The 18,468-nt window shown below is 45.6% G+C and overlaps 2 protein-coding genes and 1 pseudogene across 5 annotated transcripts; 2 read left to right on the top strand and 1 right to left on the bottom strand.

The window, feature by feature from the left end:
* Positions 1-1,549: 1,549 nt before the first annotated feature.
* LOC308237558 (histone H4) lies at positions 1,550-1,878 on the bottom strand (the record flags this gene model as incomplete). The annotated part of the gene is made up of 1 exon (XM_080648303.1): positions 1,550-1,878. One exon carries the CDS (start codon positions 1,876-1,878, stop codon positions 1,567-1,569), a length of 312 nt encoding a protein of 103 aa, XP_080504429.1. The 3' UTR covers positions 1,550-1,566.
* Positions 1,879-6,603: 4,725 nt separating this feature from the next.
* On the top strand, positions 6,604-7,515 carry LOC308237276 (histone H3.2-like; annotated as a pseudogene). Its single transcript has 2 exons — positions 6,604-6,657; positions 7,117-7,515. The product of its transcript is annotated as a histone H3.2-like (transcript).
* Positions 7,516-8,369: 854 nt separating this feature from the next.
* H2BC18 (H2B clustered histone 18) lies at positions 8,370-16,436 on the top strand. 3 transcript variants are annotated; one of them, XM_080647632.1, is made up of 3 exons: positions 8,370-8,783; positions 9,495-9,565; positions 16,298-16,436. In XM_080647632.1, exons 1-2 carry the CDS (start codon positions 8,407-8,409, stop codon positions 9,508-9,510), a joined length of 393 nt encoding a protein of 130 aa, XP_080503758.1. In that variant the 5' UTR covers positions 8,370-8,406; the 3' UTR covers positions 9,511-9,565; positions 16,298-16,436. The 3 variants fall into 3 exon arrangements, with proteins under 3 accessions (XP_080503758.1, XP_080503759.1, XP_080503760.1); XM_080647633.1 differs by having other exon boundaries at positions 8,370-8,891; positions 16,298-16,427; XM_080647634.1 differs by having other exon boundaries at positions 8,370-8,891; positions 9,511-9,565; positions 16,298-16,416.
* The last annotated feature ends 2,032 nt before the right edge of the window (positions 16,437-18,468 follow it).

Genomic DNA, 18,468 nt, shown 5'->3' with positions numbered 1-18,468 from the left:
CTTTTCTTTTGGGAACTGACAAAAAGTTTTTTTCCTCTTGACTATGTATATGCTAAACTTAGCTGTAAACTTATGAGCATAGAATGCTGAGAAAGTCTTTACTTGAAAATGTAATAACTGCAAAGCTATAAATAGGCTTAAGAATTAGAGGTATGGATATACATTTCAATTCAAATCAAGAAAGTTTAGAAGCGCTAGTACAGAGTGATAACTATTTGCTGTGTTGATATGGAATAAATAGCTTTTGCCTTCCCAATGATTAAATTGTGCTTTCTGTATTGATGGTATGTTCCTGCAGGCCTCTCGTTCTAAGCTACAAAAGTCACATGCCTGAATTGTTACTTGAAGACTTGCTTTCAAGACATTAAGGTTATTAGTTTGCTTTTACAGCATATTATCTCTGCATCTGTAGCTTTACAATATTGTCACTAAAGGACAGTATATCTCATAGGTCCTTGACAAGTTTTCTTGAATGTAGTACCCAAAAATGAAAATCTAAGAAATTCAAGGTACAGCAAACCCCCACGAGGGGCCTTTTTATTGGACAAACAAAACCAAAACAGGAAACCAAGAATATTTTCACACACTGGTTAGACAACTGCCAAATGTTTTACAACTGCACTAGTAACACACAGGGTAGGGCAAAAGTGGGTTTGCAGTTTAGCACACAAGTTTATTCTTGTATTTTTTATTACTGGATTGATTTCTATACGAACTGTAACCCTAACTTTCACACACACACACACACACACCGTATTTGGATGACTGATGAGTGACTGGATTTAACTTGTGCAGGAACTCTTGCACCTTTCCAAGTGAGCAGTGTAGCATCACAAAACACCAGCCTGTGTTCAGGTCCCGAAAGCCACCAGGCTCACTCCCTTCATTGCGGAGGTGGGAAGTGAAGCACCAATGAAAAGAGGCTCAAAAATGACCAGGGGGCCAAAACAGGTTTGGCTCAGTGGATAGAGCGTCGGCCTGCGGACTCAAGGGTCCCAGGTTCGATTCCGGTCAAGGGCATGTACCTTGGTTGCGGGCACATCCCCAGTGGTGGGCGTGCAGGAGGCAGCTGATCGATGTTTCTCTCTCATCGATGTTTCTAGCTCTCTATCCCTCTCCCTTCCTCTCTGTATAAAAATCAATAAAAATATATTAAAAAAAAAAATGACCAGGGGGACAGAATTGCTGTGCAAATACTGGTGAGTGTACGGCTACCTTCCCACTTTGATCAAACAATTGTAGCGAGACTGTAGAGCAACTTTACCTTGCCATTTCCCACTTTCCACAGCTGGAGCCAGTGACTAAACACGACAAGCAAACCGAGATGCTTTAACCTGGGGAATAATCTTTAGGATTGAGAAAATGGGAGGCCCAGATTTTAACGTCTTAGTAAAAGCTGGTTTAGTGGTTCAGGCAGCACCATACAACCCCCCCCCCACCCCGCCCGCCCAGTGGCAAAGACAGTTACCCGTACTGTCCGAACAAGTGTCCAGCTCTCCCAAGGACTCTATGGGTGGCCCTAAAAAGGGCCTTTAGGATTGGCGCACGTGAAAGCCCGCAGCAGGTCTAGCCTCCGAAGCCATACAAGGTGCGGCCCTGCCGCTTCAGGGCGTACACCACGTCCATGGCCGTGACCGTCTTGCGCTTGGCGTGCTCCGTGTAGGTGACTGCATCTCGGATGACGTTTTCCAAAAACACCTTCAACACACCCCGAGTCTCCTCATAAATAAGACCCGAGATCCGCTTGACACCCCCACGCCGAGCGAGACGTCGGATGGCGGGCTTGGTGATGCCCTGAATGTTATCTCTTAAGACTTTTCGGTGACGTTTGGCACCGCCTTTGCCTAAACCTTTACCGCCCTTGCCTCTCCCAGACATGGCTACAGGGAACTGGAAACACAAGCCTTAGTCTCGGTGAGCCCAACTCATGCCTTGATATACAAGACCATCGGACCAGATTGAAAACCGCGAGCGAAAATGTCCCCGCCCTTCCAGTTTCTCTTTTCCTCTGTGTCCTGCCCCTTCTCCACTCTCCACGCCGCCCTCTAACGGGCACTATCTGCCGCAATCCCGTGAGAATTCAGATTCCAAAGCCAGGCTTCCGGATTCCACGGCTGTTTTCGTCATTTTCTAGCCGTCTGGGCTCCCCCAAGGAGTCAAATTTGGGCGAAGAGGAAAGGTCTTTGGGGGGCGGGGGGGGCAGGGGCCAGAAGAGCAAATACGAGTGCAGAGACGGAACGGGGACGAGAGTTCCAGTGCCGAGTCTAGTTTCAACAAGAGGGTCCCAGGCTTCCAATTGTGGTTGCAGAAAAGGGCTACAAGCAGAACCGAACACTAGACTAACAGGGATCAGGCGGCACCTGGGACATGGGGGGAGGGAGGAGGGCGAAGTCGCCATAATGCCCGAATTTGGTCCCTATTTTGGTGGTGTGGGCCAGAATATCACCTCACCCAGGAGAAATGAGATCCGAGGAAAACAGCTCTAGGCAAACCTCCTGGAGATCAGTGAGTCCAATGCACTGTCATCCAAAGCTCTACTTAAAGAAGCAATATACACAGAAAGAGGACGGAAGGGCATTCTGTAACTTTCTGTATGCTGAAACATTGACCCTTGTTTTCAGCCAGGAGTCAGTTCCCAAATTGTGCACCCACAGAGACTCCACGTAGAGCTCCAAAGTTTGCTGAATTGGGTTTCGCAAGTTGATACCTACTCCACGTTGAGAGTCTTTACCAGAAACTGCCCTGTGCAACTGATGGGTCCTTACTGATACCACATTCATTAATTTACCAGGGCCTTTTTAGGCCAATTCGTGAGAAGATGCGGTTTCTCCATCAGACAGGTAAGGGTTTTTGAGAAACGTTTATCTTTAAAAAATATTATGAGCCTTCTTCTATCTCTCCTTTGGCTCTACCTTCTGTATGCTAATGAATTCCAAATCTGTATCTGTCCAGATTCCTAGGCTTCATGCATGTAGATCTATCCTCCTGTTCTTTAGTCATTTTAAATTCAAAACTCAAACTATCCAAAAATCAAAATATTTGAACTGAAAATCACTAAGGTGGGACTCTCATGACGTCTGAGACGATTCATTCCCCCACCTCCACCTCTGTCTGCTCACTGAATGGGGTCACCATGCAGCACATGTCTAAAACACATGTAGATGTTGAAGGGTAGTAGAATATGCCACCCCAAAATGTGAATAGTTTAGGACATGGCATACCAAAATCATGTTTTGGTGTGTTATTTTGAACCATATGTACTTGAAAAACAGCAATTTCAGGACAGACTTTTTTTCTTTTCTTTTTTTATACTTGAAATCTCTCTCGGTAGATTCTATTTTAATTGCACCCCCTCCCATCCCCAGCAAAGAATGGACAACCTCTTGGTTATTTTAATGGGGCAAAGGTTGGGGAATGAGGGGGAATGCTAAGGCATGTTAGACCATACAGGACAGACTTTCTTTGAATTCCCCTTATCTGCCTATAGACAGATCCCAAAAAAAGAACTCAATTGTCTGGGCTTAAGAATTAAATTGGCACAAGGCTGATCAAAAGGAATAAAGCATACAAATTTTAATATTTGTATGTGTACACAGTAGCATTCAGAAGGAAATGAAAACCTGAGGAGCCCGTTAGGCCCAAAAGTTTATACGTATCTTTTAAACAGAACAATAAATTCTGGGGCTTGGGCTGGGGAAAGTAAATTGTGGGACAGTGACTAGGAGATATATGGGGGAAGTCATGGAAGATACAGGTGTTTTATTAGGTTGGTTTGTATAGATCCATTTTGATGTCAATTCCCTGTCTCAGGTGTAAAAAATGTTCTTCCTGGTCCTGGAAGGATACCTTTCACATGGAAAATTTTATGAGCTATTTTTAGGTAAAAGAGGCAGGTTTGAGAGCCCTTCCTTCCTCTGTTATTTCTCAAGTGCCTTCAGCTCAAAATCAACATACTACCAGAGTGGCATGTTCGGCACCCCCTCAAACTCTTAGCTACTGTAAGGGAGGCAAAATTGTACTTCTACTCTCAGGGTTTTAGACTGCGCCTGAGAATTAAATTGGCATGAGACATACTAATAGAAGGAAGCATACAAATTTACTGTAAGTTTTACTTGCCATGGGAGTCCTCATAAATAAATGAAGGATTGACTATTTACCGGTTAATAATGCGGACTAATTGCTAACCAGTTAATAACGCAGATTATTTACCGGTTAATCATTCGGATACTGGTAAATAATACGGATTCACCCTTTACCGGTTAATAATGCGGATTTTGCAATCAAAGAAAACACAATAATTTCAAGAGAAACATCAAACTGCTTTGTTCAAAGTAATGTCCATCGCTAGCTACACATTTCCCCCATCTTTCAGGTAATTTGTGGATACCGAACCAATAGAACTTTTCTTGTTTTGAGGCAAACCATTCAGAAACCCAATTTTCCACTTCTTTGTACGTTTCGAAGTGCTGAAGTGCTGCTCAGAAAGTGCGTGTGCCATCGATCGGAACAAGTGGTGATCTGAAGGAGCAAGGTTTTGTGAATATGGCAGGTGGGTTCATACTTCCCAGGCAAGATCTTTTAACATGTCTTTAACTGGTTTTGAACTTTGTGCTGGTGTGTCATCATGAGGCAAAATTACTTTGCCTTGTCTTCTAGCCCATTCTGGTGGTTTTACAATCAAAGCGTGGTTCAAATTGATTATTTGTTGGCGGTAGTGATCAGTATTAATAATGATTTCACCTGGTTTTAGAAGCTCATAATACACCTCACCACACTTTCCTGATGCCACCAAACGCATTGTCTTCTTTCTGAAGCGATTTGGCCTTGCAGTCCATGTTGATGGTTGACCTGGATCAACCCATGATTTTGTGCGTTTGGGATTCTCAAAATTGTTACAGAAGACCAAAGAAATACCAAGCACGCTTCCTAGAGAAAGGGAGGGACCCCGCTTATTAACGCTAGTGTACTCCAGGAATAATTTCCAAATCAGAGTGAAGAAACACGCAGATGGCTTCACTTTTTATAACCTCTGGGGTCTTTGTCTTGCAGATATGGTTCCGCCCCCTTTCGTGGGCTTACAGGAAGGCCTCCAGGTGTTGGGAGTCCCCAGGCCATATCCGATGATCTGTCCTGGGGCCAGCGATAATGACCTTTCTGCCCGCCCCCCCCCCCCCCCCCCCCCGCAAGGCAGTGCATTGTTCACAGTTTTAAGGCCTGACACGCCTTGCATGACCAGTTTCCTCCTCAAAATAAATCCACTTCTCATCGACACTCACAATTCGATGCAAAAAAGACTCTCTTTCGTGCCATTGAAGCAACATTTTACTGATGACTTTTCGGTTTTCCATTTGTCTTTCGTTCAGTTGATGTGGCACCCATTTTCCTTTAAAATCTTTCCCATTGCTTGTAAACGATCGGGAATTGTTTGCTGAGCAACGTTTACTTTAAGTTGTTTTTGGATTTGACACGCATCTTCATCCAATAATGCTTGTAATTGTTGGTCTTCAAACTTTTTCGATTGACCTGGACGTTCTTTGTCTTTCACATCGAAATCATCACTTTTAAAGCATTTAAACCAGCGTTCACAAGTATCTTGAGATGGAGCATGTTCACCATAAGCTTCCCGAAGTACACGATAACTTTCAGCAGCACTTTTCTTCAAAATAAAGCAGTGAATTAAAACTTCCTGCAAATGCTTTTTTTGGCACGAAATTCGACATTTTTTTAAATTGATTTTTTACAGAGAGGAAGGGAGAGGGATAGAGTTAGAAACATCGATGAGAGAGAAACACAGATCAGCTGCCTCCTGCACACCCCTTACTGGGGATGTGCCCACACCAAGGTACATGCCCTTGACTGGAATCGAACCCGGAACCCTTCAGTCTGCAGGCCGACGCTCTATCCACTGAGCCAAACTGGTCAGGGCAAAATTGGACATTTTTAAGTGTAAAAATATCTATGATGTTAACACCTTCAGAAAATTTGACATGAAATTTTGAAGCTTGCTGTCAATACAACAAAAGAGTATACATATAAAATCGCATATATATCAACATATGTGTAACTCCATCTACTGAAAAAAATCCGCATTATTAACCAGTACACCTAGTATATCCAGAGGGAAGGAGCATTCCTATCTTTAAAGACAAAGGGACACACAGAAGAATCCTAACAGGCCTTGCTCTTTCCAGGTTACTATACTTCCCTCATGCTCCTTACCATCTCTACACAGCTGCCCACTCTTCATTAAACCTAGTCTAAATATACTCATAACTATTTCTTCAGATCTTTTCCTTCTGAAGATTTCTGTGTCATGTAAGACTTATGTTAAATAATTTGTGTTTTTCTTCTGTTAATCTGTCTATCAATTTAATTTTCAGATCCAGCCAGGGACCCTCAGGGGGTGGAGGAAAACTTTTTCACTCTCTTATGTCACTCTTCACTGTATAGTACAGCCAGTAGTGTTAAGGACAAGTAGAAAGGGTGGAATTTTTATCCAATGAGCAACAAGTTAAGGGAATTAGTTATCACAGAATGGGATAAGGAAAGAAGCTCAAAATCCTATGGCTTCTCAGTTTGGACCAGGACTGCATGCCTCTCAGGATGAAAGGGAATCAGGCATATGGTCTCATCTTGGTGGTATCTGAAGCCCTGTGGGTACTTGAGTCAAAAATTAAACACAAACTGTCTTCCTGGAACACTTTTTTAAAAATATGTTTTTATTGATTTCAGAGAGGAATGGAGAGTAGGAGAGATAGAAACATCAATGATGAGAATCATTGATCAGCTGCCTCCTGTAAGCCCCTTACTGGGGATTGAGCCCGCAAGTAGGCATGTGCCCTTGACCCTTCAGTCCGCAGGCCCAACGCTCTACCCACTAAGCCAAGCCAGCTAGGGCGGAAGACCTTTTAAAAATTATAATAATCTGTGATCGATAAAATTGTAGAAAAGTACGAGAGAGGGAGTAGAAAAGGATGAGAAATTCAGCATAACAATGTAAATAGGATTGAGTCCTAGCCAATGCGATCACAAGTCTGGAAATTCCAGCAGCTTTTTGGTCCAATCAAGGCAATGCTATGTCTATAAATAAGCCTGCCTGGGACTCTGCCAATTAAGCTTAGTCAGCCAAGGCCTGCACGAAGCAGACCGCTCGGAGATCGACCGTCGGCCGCCAAAGCGGTCCGCAAGAGCGCGCCGGCCACAGGCGGCGTGAAGAAGCCGCACCGCTACCGCCCGGGCACCGTGGCCCTGCGCGAGATCCGGCGCTACCAGAAGTCCACGGAGCTGCTGACCCGCAAGCTGCCCTTCCAGCACCTGGTGCGCGAGATCGTGCAGGACTTCAGGACCGACTTGCGTTTCCAGAGCTCGGCCGTCTTGGTGCTGTAGGAGGCGAGCGAGGCCTACCTGGTGGGGCTGTTCGAGGACACCAGCCTGTGCGCCATCCACGCCAAGCGTGTCGCTATCATGCCCAAGGACATCCAGCTGGCCCGCCACATCCGCGGGGAGCGGGCTTAAAGCGGCGGCTCTTAAGGAGACGACTCAAAGGCTCTTCAGAGCCGACCACCTTTTGAAAGGCAGCCATATCACCTTTCCAGTTAGCCATCTCGCATTACACACTGGTGTTGTGGGCGGGGGGTATATTAGTATTTGGCAGTTAATACCCTTTGGCCGGCCGGGGCTAGACGGAACGGCAGAGGCAAGGTTGACTTCAAACCTGCAACTATATTCAGGTGGTCTTACAAATCTGAACACAAGTTTGCACCTTTTCAGGGTCATAACTAATTCCCAGTGCTAGCTTTCAATTTGTTCTGGTTCCTGCAATCACGCCGGATGTTAAGCAAAATGCTTAATCCCCAGGTAGTTCATCAGGATTTTAACTAATTTTAAAAAAGGAAGGTGGATTAGGAGACATTGTGCTTGGTCCTGAGATGTGAAAGATCCCGAGGACAGGCGGGAGTAGAGGCAAGTTTTCAAAAATTGGGAACCCTTTTCCTGCTTTGTGTTTAAAAGACTACATAAATCCCATTTCTAATTCAGTATTTTCACTGCATAATACGAGTGGCGTAAACCGGAATGGGAACGTCAGGGGAATACCTGGGGGTAGGGGGGAGGGTTCAATGTGAGCTGAGGTATTGTTCCAAAATCAAGAGAAAGTTATGTAATTTACTGGTTAGGTGAAGTAGAACATTTTGATTGGCTCACAAGACTTTTGTTCTAATGACCACTGAGGGAGCGTGAGCCGCGTCTTACACCGGCTCTGCCTCTATGACGCCACTGTTGGAAATTAACCAATGAGAACACAGTCTGTCCGAGTCTTCATTTGCATATAGGCCCTATAAGTAGCTCACAACCAACTCGGTTGTAGTCGCGGTTGGTTCAACTCGTGAGTGCTTTCTCCTTCTGAAGATGCCGGATCCAGCGAAGTCCGCTCCTGCCCCCAAGAAGGGGTCCAAGAAAGCTGTGACGAAAGTGCAGAAGAAGGATGGGAAGAAGCGCAAGCGCAGCCGAAAGGAGAGCTACTCCGTTTACGTGTACAAAGTGCTGAAACAAGTTCATCCGGACACCGGCATCTCCTCCAAGGCCATGGGCATCATGAACTCCTTCGTCAACGACATCTTCGAACGCATCGCTGGGGAGGCGTCCCGCCTGGCGCATTACAACAAGCGCTCCACCATCACATCCCGGGAGATCCAGACAGCCGTGCGCCTGCTGCTGCCTGGAGAACTGGCCAAGCACGCGGTGTCTGAAGGCACCAAGGCCGTCACCAAGTACACCAGCTCCAAGTAAGAGCGCTCAGGAAACGCGATAGAACAACCACTTTACCCCAAAGGCTCTTTTCAGAGCCACTTCAGTTGTTGGAGAAGCAGCTGTAAGCGCTTGTTGCGAAGTTGGTAAGCTTCTGGCTACGTGGAGCGGGCGGGCCCACGGTCACGGGTGTGTTTGGGCCGAGGGCTAGGTTGGGGACCCTTCCTGCTAACAAAGGTTTACTTGCTACCGACCCTATTCCCGTAGTTCTCAATGGGCGCCTAAGTACACATGGTACGGAATAGAGATTTTTCTTTCTCTGCCCCTAAGTGTATCTTGAAATAAACTCGCTGCGTCTTACTCTTGTGTGTAGGGACGGAAAGGTCTACTCTCCACTAGTAATTGCTAACTTCTCATTGTCTTTACTCATTTTATCCAATTAAGCCATGTGCTTTGGTTCGACCTACAAAGTAAATCTGCACCTAGACGTCCCCCACTTTCCTGTCCAGTAACTCCAGCCATTTTGTCCCCATTCCATGGGACATTGGGCAATAGCTAGACATAGTGCTTGTCAGCATTTGAGGGGAGAGTTACTATTAGCATCGAGTGGGTAGTTACCAGGGAACAGCCTCACAACAAAAGATTCATCTGGCCCAAAACATCGCCTTTTCTGCGTAGTGAGGAAGAGACCAAACAACTTACAGAGCATTTATTTAATCCTCATTTCCGTCAAACCTTTCCTCAACCAGCCAATATTGCTCTTAGTGAAAGCCGAGCGGTACACAGACTTGGACGCCTCCACAGGAAAATTTTCTCCACGGTGAGGATCTTGTCTTTGTTCTGCAACAAACTCCTGGTTTATAAGGATCACTTTGGTGAGATCTTTCCAGCTGACTTTCCTGAATTTCCTGATGAGGTGGGACTGGGGAGGTGGTTTTAGTGCTCCCAGGTGTTTTGTGTATGTGTGTGTTTTACATTTTTATTGATTTCAGAGAGGAAGGGAAAGGGGGAGAGAAACATCAATGATGAAAGGACCATTGATTGGCTGCCTCCTGCACAAACCACACTGGGGATTGAGCCCGCAACCCAGGCATGTGCCCTTGACCGGAATCGAACCCGGGACCCTTCAGTCCGCACGCAGGCTGATGCTCTATCCACTAAACCAAACCGGCTAGGATTTATTCTTTTCTTAATAGGCTTTGGGGGAATAAATACAGAAGTCCACAGTTTTAACATGTGAGGTGAATATTTAAGGACCTCTCTGTTCAAAACTTGCATAACAATAACTCAAGACTAGTCATGACAAAGGCTGGTGGAGGATGTTTTACAAAAAAATACATCTTTGAGGCAAAAGAAAAATCTTAGTTTCCAATTCACTTGAGTCAGGCTTTGGAAATTAAGCCATTCTGATCAATTTGGGGGAATTACATGACAACTTTCTGCTTAAAATGAATTTTATCACTTTATTAGAGGAGTTCAAATTTACATCCAGGTAAAACTTGTATAAATTGGGCAGTAATAGGATGTTTTTCATTGGTAAATTACATTCTCAGTGAGTCATCTTTCCCTGGCCAGTACCAGATGACAAGAAGCAGGGGGCAAGATGACTACACGGAGAATCTAAATTCTCCAGTGAAGGAAGTCACATACAGCACATTGCATGATAGGAAATTTACTCAATAAGTGAGGACATTAGCTTCTAATCGTCTTTAACCCATTTTACCCAATAAAGCCACATGCTTTACTGGTCTGTCTTCTACCCAGGCAAGCTCTCATATAATCTATCTGGTCTCCTCAGCTAGGACCCTGAAATCCAGGGGCTCTGCTCCCTTCTCATTGAAGAATAGGGAAAGTGTTCCTCATGGTCTTCTGAAGTGTTATAGCATTGTCAGTTTGCTCACCTAATCAAAAGCTATCGTTAATTATCCGTTAGGATTAAACCCCAACTCCTTGTCCTGAAACTAAAGGCCTACCATCTGGCCAAAACTTACCTTCTTCAATTACTCATTTTCACCAGTCTTCCACCTGATAACATCCTAAATTTCTCTTCCTTTGTGCTTCTGTTACATCATTCTCTGTCATCGTATTCTCAGTTGTTTTCTAGACTATTCAGCCCCTGCCAACCTGCTATTCTTTAAAATCTTACTGAAATCTCACCCTGGCCGTGGCCAGGTGGCTCCGTTGGTTGGTGTGTCGCCCGTACACCAACAGGTTGAGGGTTTGACCCTCTGGTTAGGGCTGCCTATGGGAGGCAACCCATCGATGTTTCTCTCTGAAAGCGTATCATTGGGTGAGGATTAAAAAAATACATCTTACTGTAAAGCCTTCCCATCCATTCTACTTCACAAGGAAGCCTTTCTCCTTTTCTCTTAAGGTTTTGTTCCATGCACCATCATTTCATAATCGTGTTTTAAAATTTCCTAGTGTTTGTGGTGTGGGTTTTTTGAGGTGTTTTTTTGTACGTGGGATCTTCCACAAAGGCTATCCAAGTGCCTGTTGGGCATTGTCCCATGCACTAAAATGTTGTCTGTTGGATTCCCAGTCAGGGCACATGCCCTGGTTTCGGGTTCCAGCCCTGGTTGGGGCTCGTGGCAGGAGGCAGCAGATCCATGTTTTGCTCTCACTTTGATGTTTCTCTCTTCTCTCTCTCCCTCTACTTTCCTCTCTCTCTAAAAATCAATAAAAACATTAAAAAGGGTGGAGGGGGAGAAGAGATAAACAAGCTTCTCAGTGAAAGTTTGTTGACTGATAGCCCAAACCAAACTGATCTGTGGGTGGTAGGTTCAAGTATGACAATATACCAATATCCTCAGACTGCAAGGTCCCATCAAACGCTGAGCATATAAGGATGAATTAAAACAACTTTCACCGGAGAGATAATTTTCAGAACACAAGAGTTAAGGAGAAAACACCCAGAGAAAATTCTTAGAAATAGGAATCCAATTTATATCAGACTTCTCATTTGGGGACACTATATATAATGAGATAATGAAACAATGTTTTTTAAAATCTAGGAGAAATAATTTTGAAACTAAATTTCCATATCCAGCTGAAACCGGTTTGGCTCAGTGGATAGAGCATCAGCCTGCGGACTGAAAGGTCCCAGGTTTGATTCCGGTCAAGGCCATGTACCTTGGTTGCAGGCACATCCCCAGTGGGAGGTGTGCAGGAGGCAGCTGATCAATGTTTCTGGCTCTCTATCCCTCTCCCTTCCTCTCTGTAAAAAATCAATAAAATATATATTTTTAAAAATTTTCCATATCCAATAAAACTATCATCTAAGTGTAGGTAACATTTAAAACCCCTATGGAAGGATTTCTAGAGTTATATACTCCAGCAAAAATAAGAAAAGATTCTGCCCAGCCAGTGTGGTTCAGTAGTTGGGCATCAACCCAGAAACCAAGAGGTCACAATTTGATTCCAGGTCAGGGCACATGCCTGGATTTTGGGCTCGATCCCCAGTAGGTAGCATGCAGGACGCACCCATCAGATAAATAATATTTCTCACCAATGTTTCTCTCTATCCCACTCCCTTCTTCTCTCTAAAATTCAATAAAAACATTTTTTTTAAAAAAAGAAAAGATTCTAAGAGGAAGTTCTGGGATACCAGAGAGCAAAGGTAGCCATGTATCTAGTAAAATATTTTCTAAATCTAAGTAAGTTTAGATTTTAAGAAAAACTGTTTTAAGTCTTAGATAATTGGTCTTTATTCATCTAGCTAATTTTGTTAACCGAGTAACTTTATTGAGAAATTAGAAATCAAGTGGTAGATGAAATAAATGAATCAGAAAGGTTCAACTAACAAAGAGATTGCACATACCAAATTACCTGTAATATAAACTTTAAAAGAAATGTGCTATAAATGATGTAAAAAAGTGTTGTCAGGTTAAATACAAGTGACATTGTGATATCAGGGCCATATAAGAAGCATTAATTTATCAAATCCATCATGTTTGTATTGAAATTTCCCTTCTGTTTTGATTAGTAGTTCAACTTTGGATTTTCAGATTTTTATTTAGGTAATCCTATGATTACAACATTTTTTATGTTCGTGTTCTCTGCTCCACATTTTATCTACTGTTTTGAAGAAACGAGTGCAGAATTATTAGAGTGACCTCAAATGCCATCTTTTGGTGTAAATCTCCCCACCCCTGTTTCTTTTAAAAACCTGGAATGCAAATTCCAGGTGATACTGACATGGGGGGGACAAGAATGAAGAGAAATAAAACAAACTAGTAAAATTTACATTACATTATATTCAGAAAGAGAATATACATATTATTACTCTAGAAGTTGTTAGAAAAGCATAGGTTTTAGTATACATAAAAAATATATATGTATATGTATAAAAAGCACTAGAAGAAGGATATCTCAAATTCCCCAAAGCAACAATCCAGTAAGGAGTGATCATAAATTGTTTGCACTTAACTTAGACACATACATGCATATACTCACATGAATTGTACATACAAAGACTTTTAATCATAATGGTGATTGTTAACATATGTACACCTTTCTCAAGGATTATCAGATCAAGTCAACTAAAATTGTTGAAGATATAGAGGATTTGAAGAACATGATTAGCACGATTAATCATAACTGTATTTAAAATAGAAAAACTACATTATTTTGAAATTCACATGGAATACTGGCAGAAACTGACCATGTGTGAAATGAAAAATGAAAGTTCAACAAGTATTGAAAAAGCTAAAACCATGCAAGACATATTTATTAATCATAATGTAATGAAATAATTGAAAATGCTCTCCTTGACCTATACTATCAGGGAGAAAGCATATGGGTTAAAGAAGATATCAAAATAAAATTAAATACTTTTTAGAAATAGAGCACTATATATTAAAACCTATATGAAGAGATCAGAGGAAAATCATAGCTTTAAAATATAATTATGAGAAAATAGAACTATTAAAAAATAATGAATTAAGCTTTTAATTTAAAAGCTGATAAAGGAACAACAAACCCTGAGGAAAGTAGAAGAAATGAATTAGGAAAGAAGCAGAAATCAGTGGAATAGATCATACTTTCCCATGCTCCTAAAATAGAATTAAGCAATTAAACCAAAATCTGGTTCTTTAAAAAGAAAATTAAAGGGTTAATCCTTCAGTTAATTGAGTACTGAAAGAGAAACATTACAACAGCATTAGATATAGAAAATACTGAAACTGGTGTGTATATTTTGATATATTTGCAAATATAAACAAAATGTTTAATTTAAAATACAAATGATCAAATTTGCCTTAAGGAAAATTGTGGGGCGCAGCTACAGTGTTTGGACAGGTTCAAGCCTTGGACTGCTGAGAGGACACAGTCCTCTCGTGGCCACGTGCAAGTCCCAGCTTGGAGGACAGAGCCCTCCCAGCACAACTATAGCCAACAGCTATAGCGGTAAGGTTGAACCTACGGTCTGAACACGTGGCCCCACTGCCTGAGTGATATAGGCTGCAAGTAAACAAAACAAAGCTTGATCAGGTACATGTAACTGAGTAGGATCGAAACCCACAGGAATGTTGTAAACATCTTGACCATGCCCTTACTTTGCCTCGTGGCATCCTATCTAATGAAAAAGTAATATGCAAATTAACCGTCACTCTGCTACAAAATGGCGGCGCCCATAGTCACAAGATGGCGGCGCCCAGTCCTCAGCCCCGCCGGAGTCCCCCAGTCTGCCCAGCAGCGGCAGTCCAGGGTATCCGGCTGGGAGGCACCCACCCCCCCATGCAGCAATCCCTGCCCAGCAGCGGCAGCCCCGGATGTCTGGCTGGGAGGCACCAGCACCAAGCACAATCCCCGGCCACAGCCTGGGCTGGGGTCTCAGACTGGCAGGGCCTCGCACCCAAGCCACGCAATCCCCCGGCCGCGGCGGCAGCCTAGGCTGGGGTCTCAGGCTGGCAGGGCCACACACCCCCACCACGCGATCTTCTGCCACAGCCTGGGCTGGGGTCTCAGCCTGGCCGGGGTGCACCCGCTGCGGCACGATCCCTGGCCAGCAGCGGCAGTCCAGGGTGTCCAGCTGCGAGGCGCCCGCCTCCCATGCAGTGATCCCCGCCCAGCGGCGGCAGCTCGGGGTGTCCAGCTGGGAGGCACCAGCACCCACAGTGATCCCTGGCCATAGCCTGGGCTGGGGTCTCAGCCCGGCAGGGCCGTGCACCCCCGTCAAACGATCTTATGCCACAGCCTGGGCTGGGGTCTCAGCCTGGCTGGGCTGAGGTGGCAGCCTGAGCTGAGGTCTCACCCTGGTAGGGGCGCCATCCCCAGCCGGGCTGGGGCGGAAGCTCGGGCTGGGGTCTCAGCCTGGCCGGGGTGCGATCCCCTTCCAGCCGTGGCAGCCTGGGGTCTCAACCACTGAGTCACACCAGCCAGGCAGATATGGAGGAATCTTAAATGTTTCTTTTTTTAAAATATATATTTTATTGACTTTTTACAGAGAGGAAGGGAAAGGGATAGAGAGCCAGAAACATCTATGAGAGAGAAACATCCATCAGCTGCCTCCTGCACACTCTCCACTGGATATGTGCCCCCAACCAAGGTACATGCCCTTGATCGGAATCAAACCTGGGACCCTTGAGTCTGCAGGCTGATGCTCCATCCACTGAGCCAAACCAGTTAGGGCTGCCCAATATGCTAAAGAAAAAACCCTATCTAATAAAGAGGGAATATGCAGGGGAGGGCATTTGGGGGTGACCGGGTTGTCAGGGGAGGGCAGTTGGGAATGATCAGGCTGGCAGGGGAGTGGTTAGGGGGTGATCAGGCTGGCAGGCAGAAGTGGTTAGGGGCAATCAGGCAGGCAGGCGAGCAGTTGGGAGCCAGCAGTCCTAGATTGTGAAAGGGATGTCCGACTGCCTGGATTGGGCCTAAACAGGCAGTTGGACATCCCCCGAGGGGTCCCAGATTGGAGAGGGTGCAGGTTGGGCTGAGGGACAACCCCCCCCCCAAGTGCACGAATTTCGTGCACCGGGCCTCTAGTCTGGCTATAAAATAAAGACAAGGCTTGTAGTCCGAGGCGTTGTCTCTCAGGAAGCAGTGTCCCACCGAGACCCAGCTTTCATTCTCTTGTCTGTCTTTTATAAACCTTTCAGCCGCCTCCACTCAGGTTCACCCTTGGCTGTGCCGACGTGGCACAGAAAATAGACTGAATAAAATATAGCTATAGGAGAAGCTGAAAAGGTAGGCGAATATCTACCCTTAAGCCCGGCCTGAATGGCTCAGTTGGTTGGAGTGTCCTCCCATGCACCAAAAGGTTGCTGGTTCAATTCCTGGTCAGGGCACATACCTGGTTCCAGGGTCCATCCCCAGTCGGAGTGCCTACGAAAGGCAACCAATCAGTTTCTCTCTCACTTTGATGTTTCCTTCTCTCTCTCAGCATATCCTCAGATGAGGATTAAATACTACTTTTTTTAAAAAGCACTAGTTTTACCAGTCCTTAAGGGGAGAGACAATATTTATATTCTATAAATTGACCAAGATAATGATAAAAGATGTTATAGGTCACAATATACAAACCTGTTGCAAATGCCTATTTCTTCTCTTCAAGGCTTTATTCTGCCCTTCCAGAAGAAGTGGGCCTCAAAGTCACAGCCAGACTCCAGATGATTGCTGTTTCACTGGGGATCATGTCAGTGCTTCCTCAAAATTAAATTATCAGAGAATACAATTGTGAAATGTATTTCTCCAGAATGTGTGAGCCAATTGTTTCTAGTGGTTCTTAGAGATTTTATACTGTTGCAGAAGACCAAAGAAAACCAAGGACACTTCAAAGAAATGGAGGGACACTGTTTAATATGCCGGCTGACTCAGGGAACAGCCTTCCAAATCTGAGTGAAGGAACACACATGGGGCTTTCCTTTATATCTCCCTCCCTGTGGTCTTTGTCCAGCAAATATGGATTATGTTTCTGGTCCTTTTCAAAGGCCTTGCAAGAAAGCCCCCAGGTGTTGGGGGTCTCCAGGCCATATCTGATGGTCTGGCCTGGCGCCAGCATTAATAACCCTCCCTCTGGGGCAGTGCACTATCCACAGCCCCATGGCCTCTGTAACCGGTTCTGCAAGACCAGTATCTGGGAAGGAGGCAGTGACTTAATTCTAGGTTACACTGAGCTTGCTGGCATGGGTTCAGATCACTAGCCTCCAAATATCAGGGTTACATTGGAATTAGCCCTTATTAGCCTTCTCAATACCTCCATTAACTCACGTAACATGTTTGGGAATTGGGAATCTGTCCCTTTAACATATGCTCCCTCTCCACAATTTATTTCCTATCCTTTCTAAGGGTGAAGGAGTAATATGTGCTTAGTGTAATATGGAGGTGAAAGGGGAAGACATGAAGATAAGCTTCTTACCCTTTGGGGGTTTTGACCCCATATTTAGAAACAAAGCAAGGAGTGATGAATAAAGGAAGGGCAGCAAACACTTTATTGGCTCCCATTTTACTGCTAATGTGCATTAGCAAAGTCTGTACCTAAAAGACAACCTTACAGAGGCCCACATTTTCAATTTCCAGCATTTTATTTTTACAGCTTGCCAAAGCTTAATATACAGTTCTCTTAGGGTTTTCTCTTAGGAATCCCACTTTGGGGATTCCTTCTGGGGCTAAGAACCCAATGGGCCTGGACTCTTGTAGAAGCTCCGGTGGTCATACAATGAGTTTTAGGGCTCTCCCTATGGAGCCTGGAACATGAGGAACAAATCCTCCTCCCACCCCCACCCACCCTCCCTTGACCCGCCCTCCACATAACTAGTTGCCTGTTCTCCATAACGGTCTACTCTGGAGTGTGGTACTTAGGCCTGGAAGTCCTGGGGATTCCACGGTGGACCCAAGAGCCTCTCAAATGAAGCCTTGGTAGGTCCAACAGACCCTGGTAAGCCCTGCTAAATCTGACAGCTAAGAAAGAACTCACCTCCTTCCCCCAAACCCACCCACCCATCCTCCTCCCTCCTAGTTGCATCAGTCAGTCCCCTCCAGGGTCTTGTTCTCAGTCCTGGAACCTCTTGTCATCAGGATAAAATGGGCCTTGGGCCCCTGAGGGTGCAGGCCCGTGGTTCCCCAATGCATCAGAGCAGACCTTGCAGAGCCTGGAGGCTCCCTGCACAGGGGCCTGCTGCTTCCGGCAGCCGAGTCCTTTCCTGGCTCTGAGGATGGAAGAACAGCAGGAAGGTGGTCTATACTTGACTGCCATCTCGCTCTCCCCCTGCTGCCGCTGCCTCCTCTTTCTTGGGTCACTCCCCGAGGGCCCGGGTCCTCCGGCCCGCGCCCCTTCCCTTCCTGGGGTCGCCCAGGCCGGGTTTCCGCGAAGTCCGGGCGGGCAGAGCGCTCATCCCGCGCGCTCCGTGCCTCCCAGCAGCCCCCGCGCGCGCGAGGCGGCGGCCGAGGCTGCAACCTCTACAGGCGGCCGCGGGGTGGCGCTGCCGCCGGGTCCATGAGGAGGCGGGTCGGCCCTACCCCCTTTCTATCTCCGCCCCGCCCGTCCCCATCCCACCCACCTCCGGCCCTGGCCTAGGTAGGAGTGTTTCAACTCCGCGGTCCGGAGGCTGCAGCCATTGCCTTTGGCTTCCCGCGATGCTTCCTTCCTCCCGCTGCGGACCGAGCCCACTGGGGAGCCAGCGTCTCACACCGGCGCCCACGGCGAGAGGTGGGGGCCCGCTCACCAGCTGGGTGCTCATTTCGTTACCGGGGCCCTCGGACACGCACTGGCCCTTGCTCTCCTCT

Source organism: Plecotus auritus (assembly GCF_963455305.1).
Source record: "Plecotus auritus genome assembly, chromosome: 12".
Taxonomy (NCBI): Eukaryota; Metazoa; Chordata; class Mammalia; order Chiroptera; family Vespertilionidae; genus Plecotus; species Plecotus auritus.
This window is presented reverse-complemented; position numbering and strand designations above follow the sequence as displayed.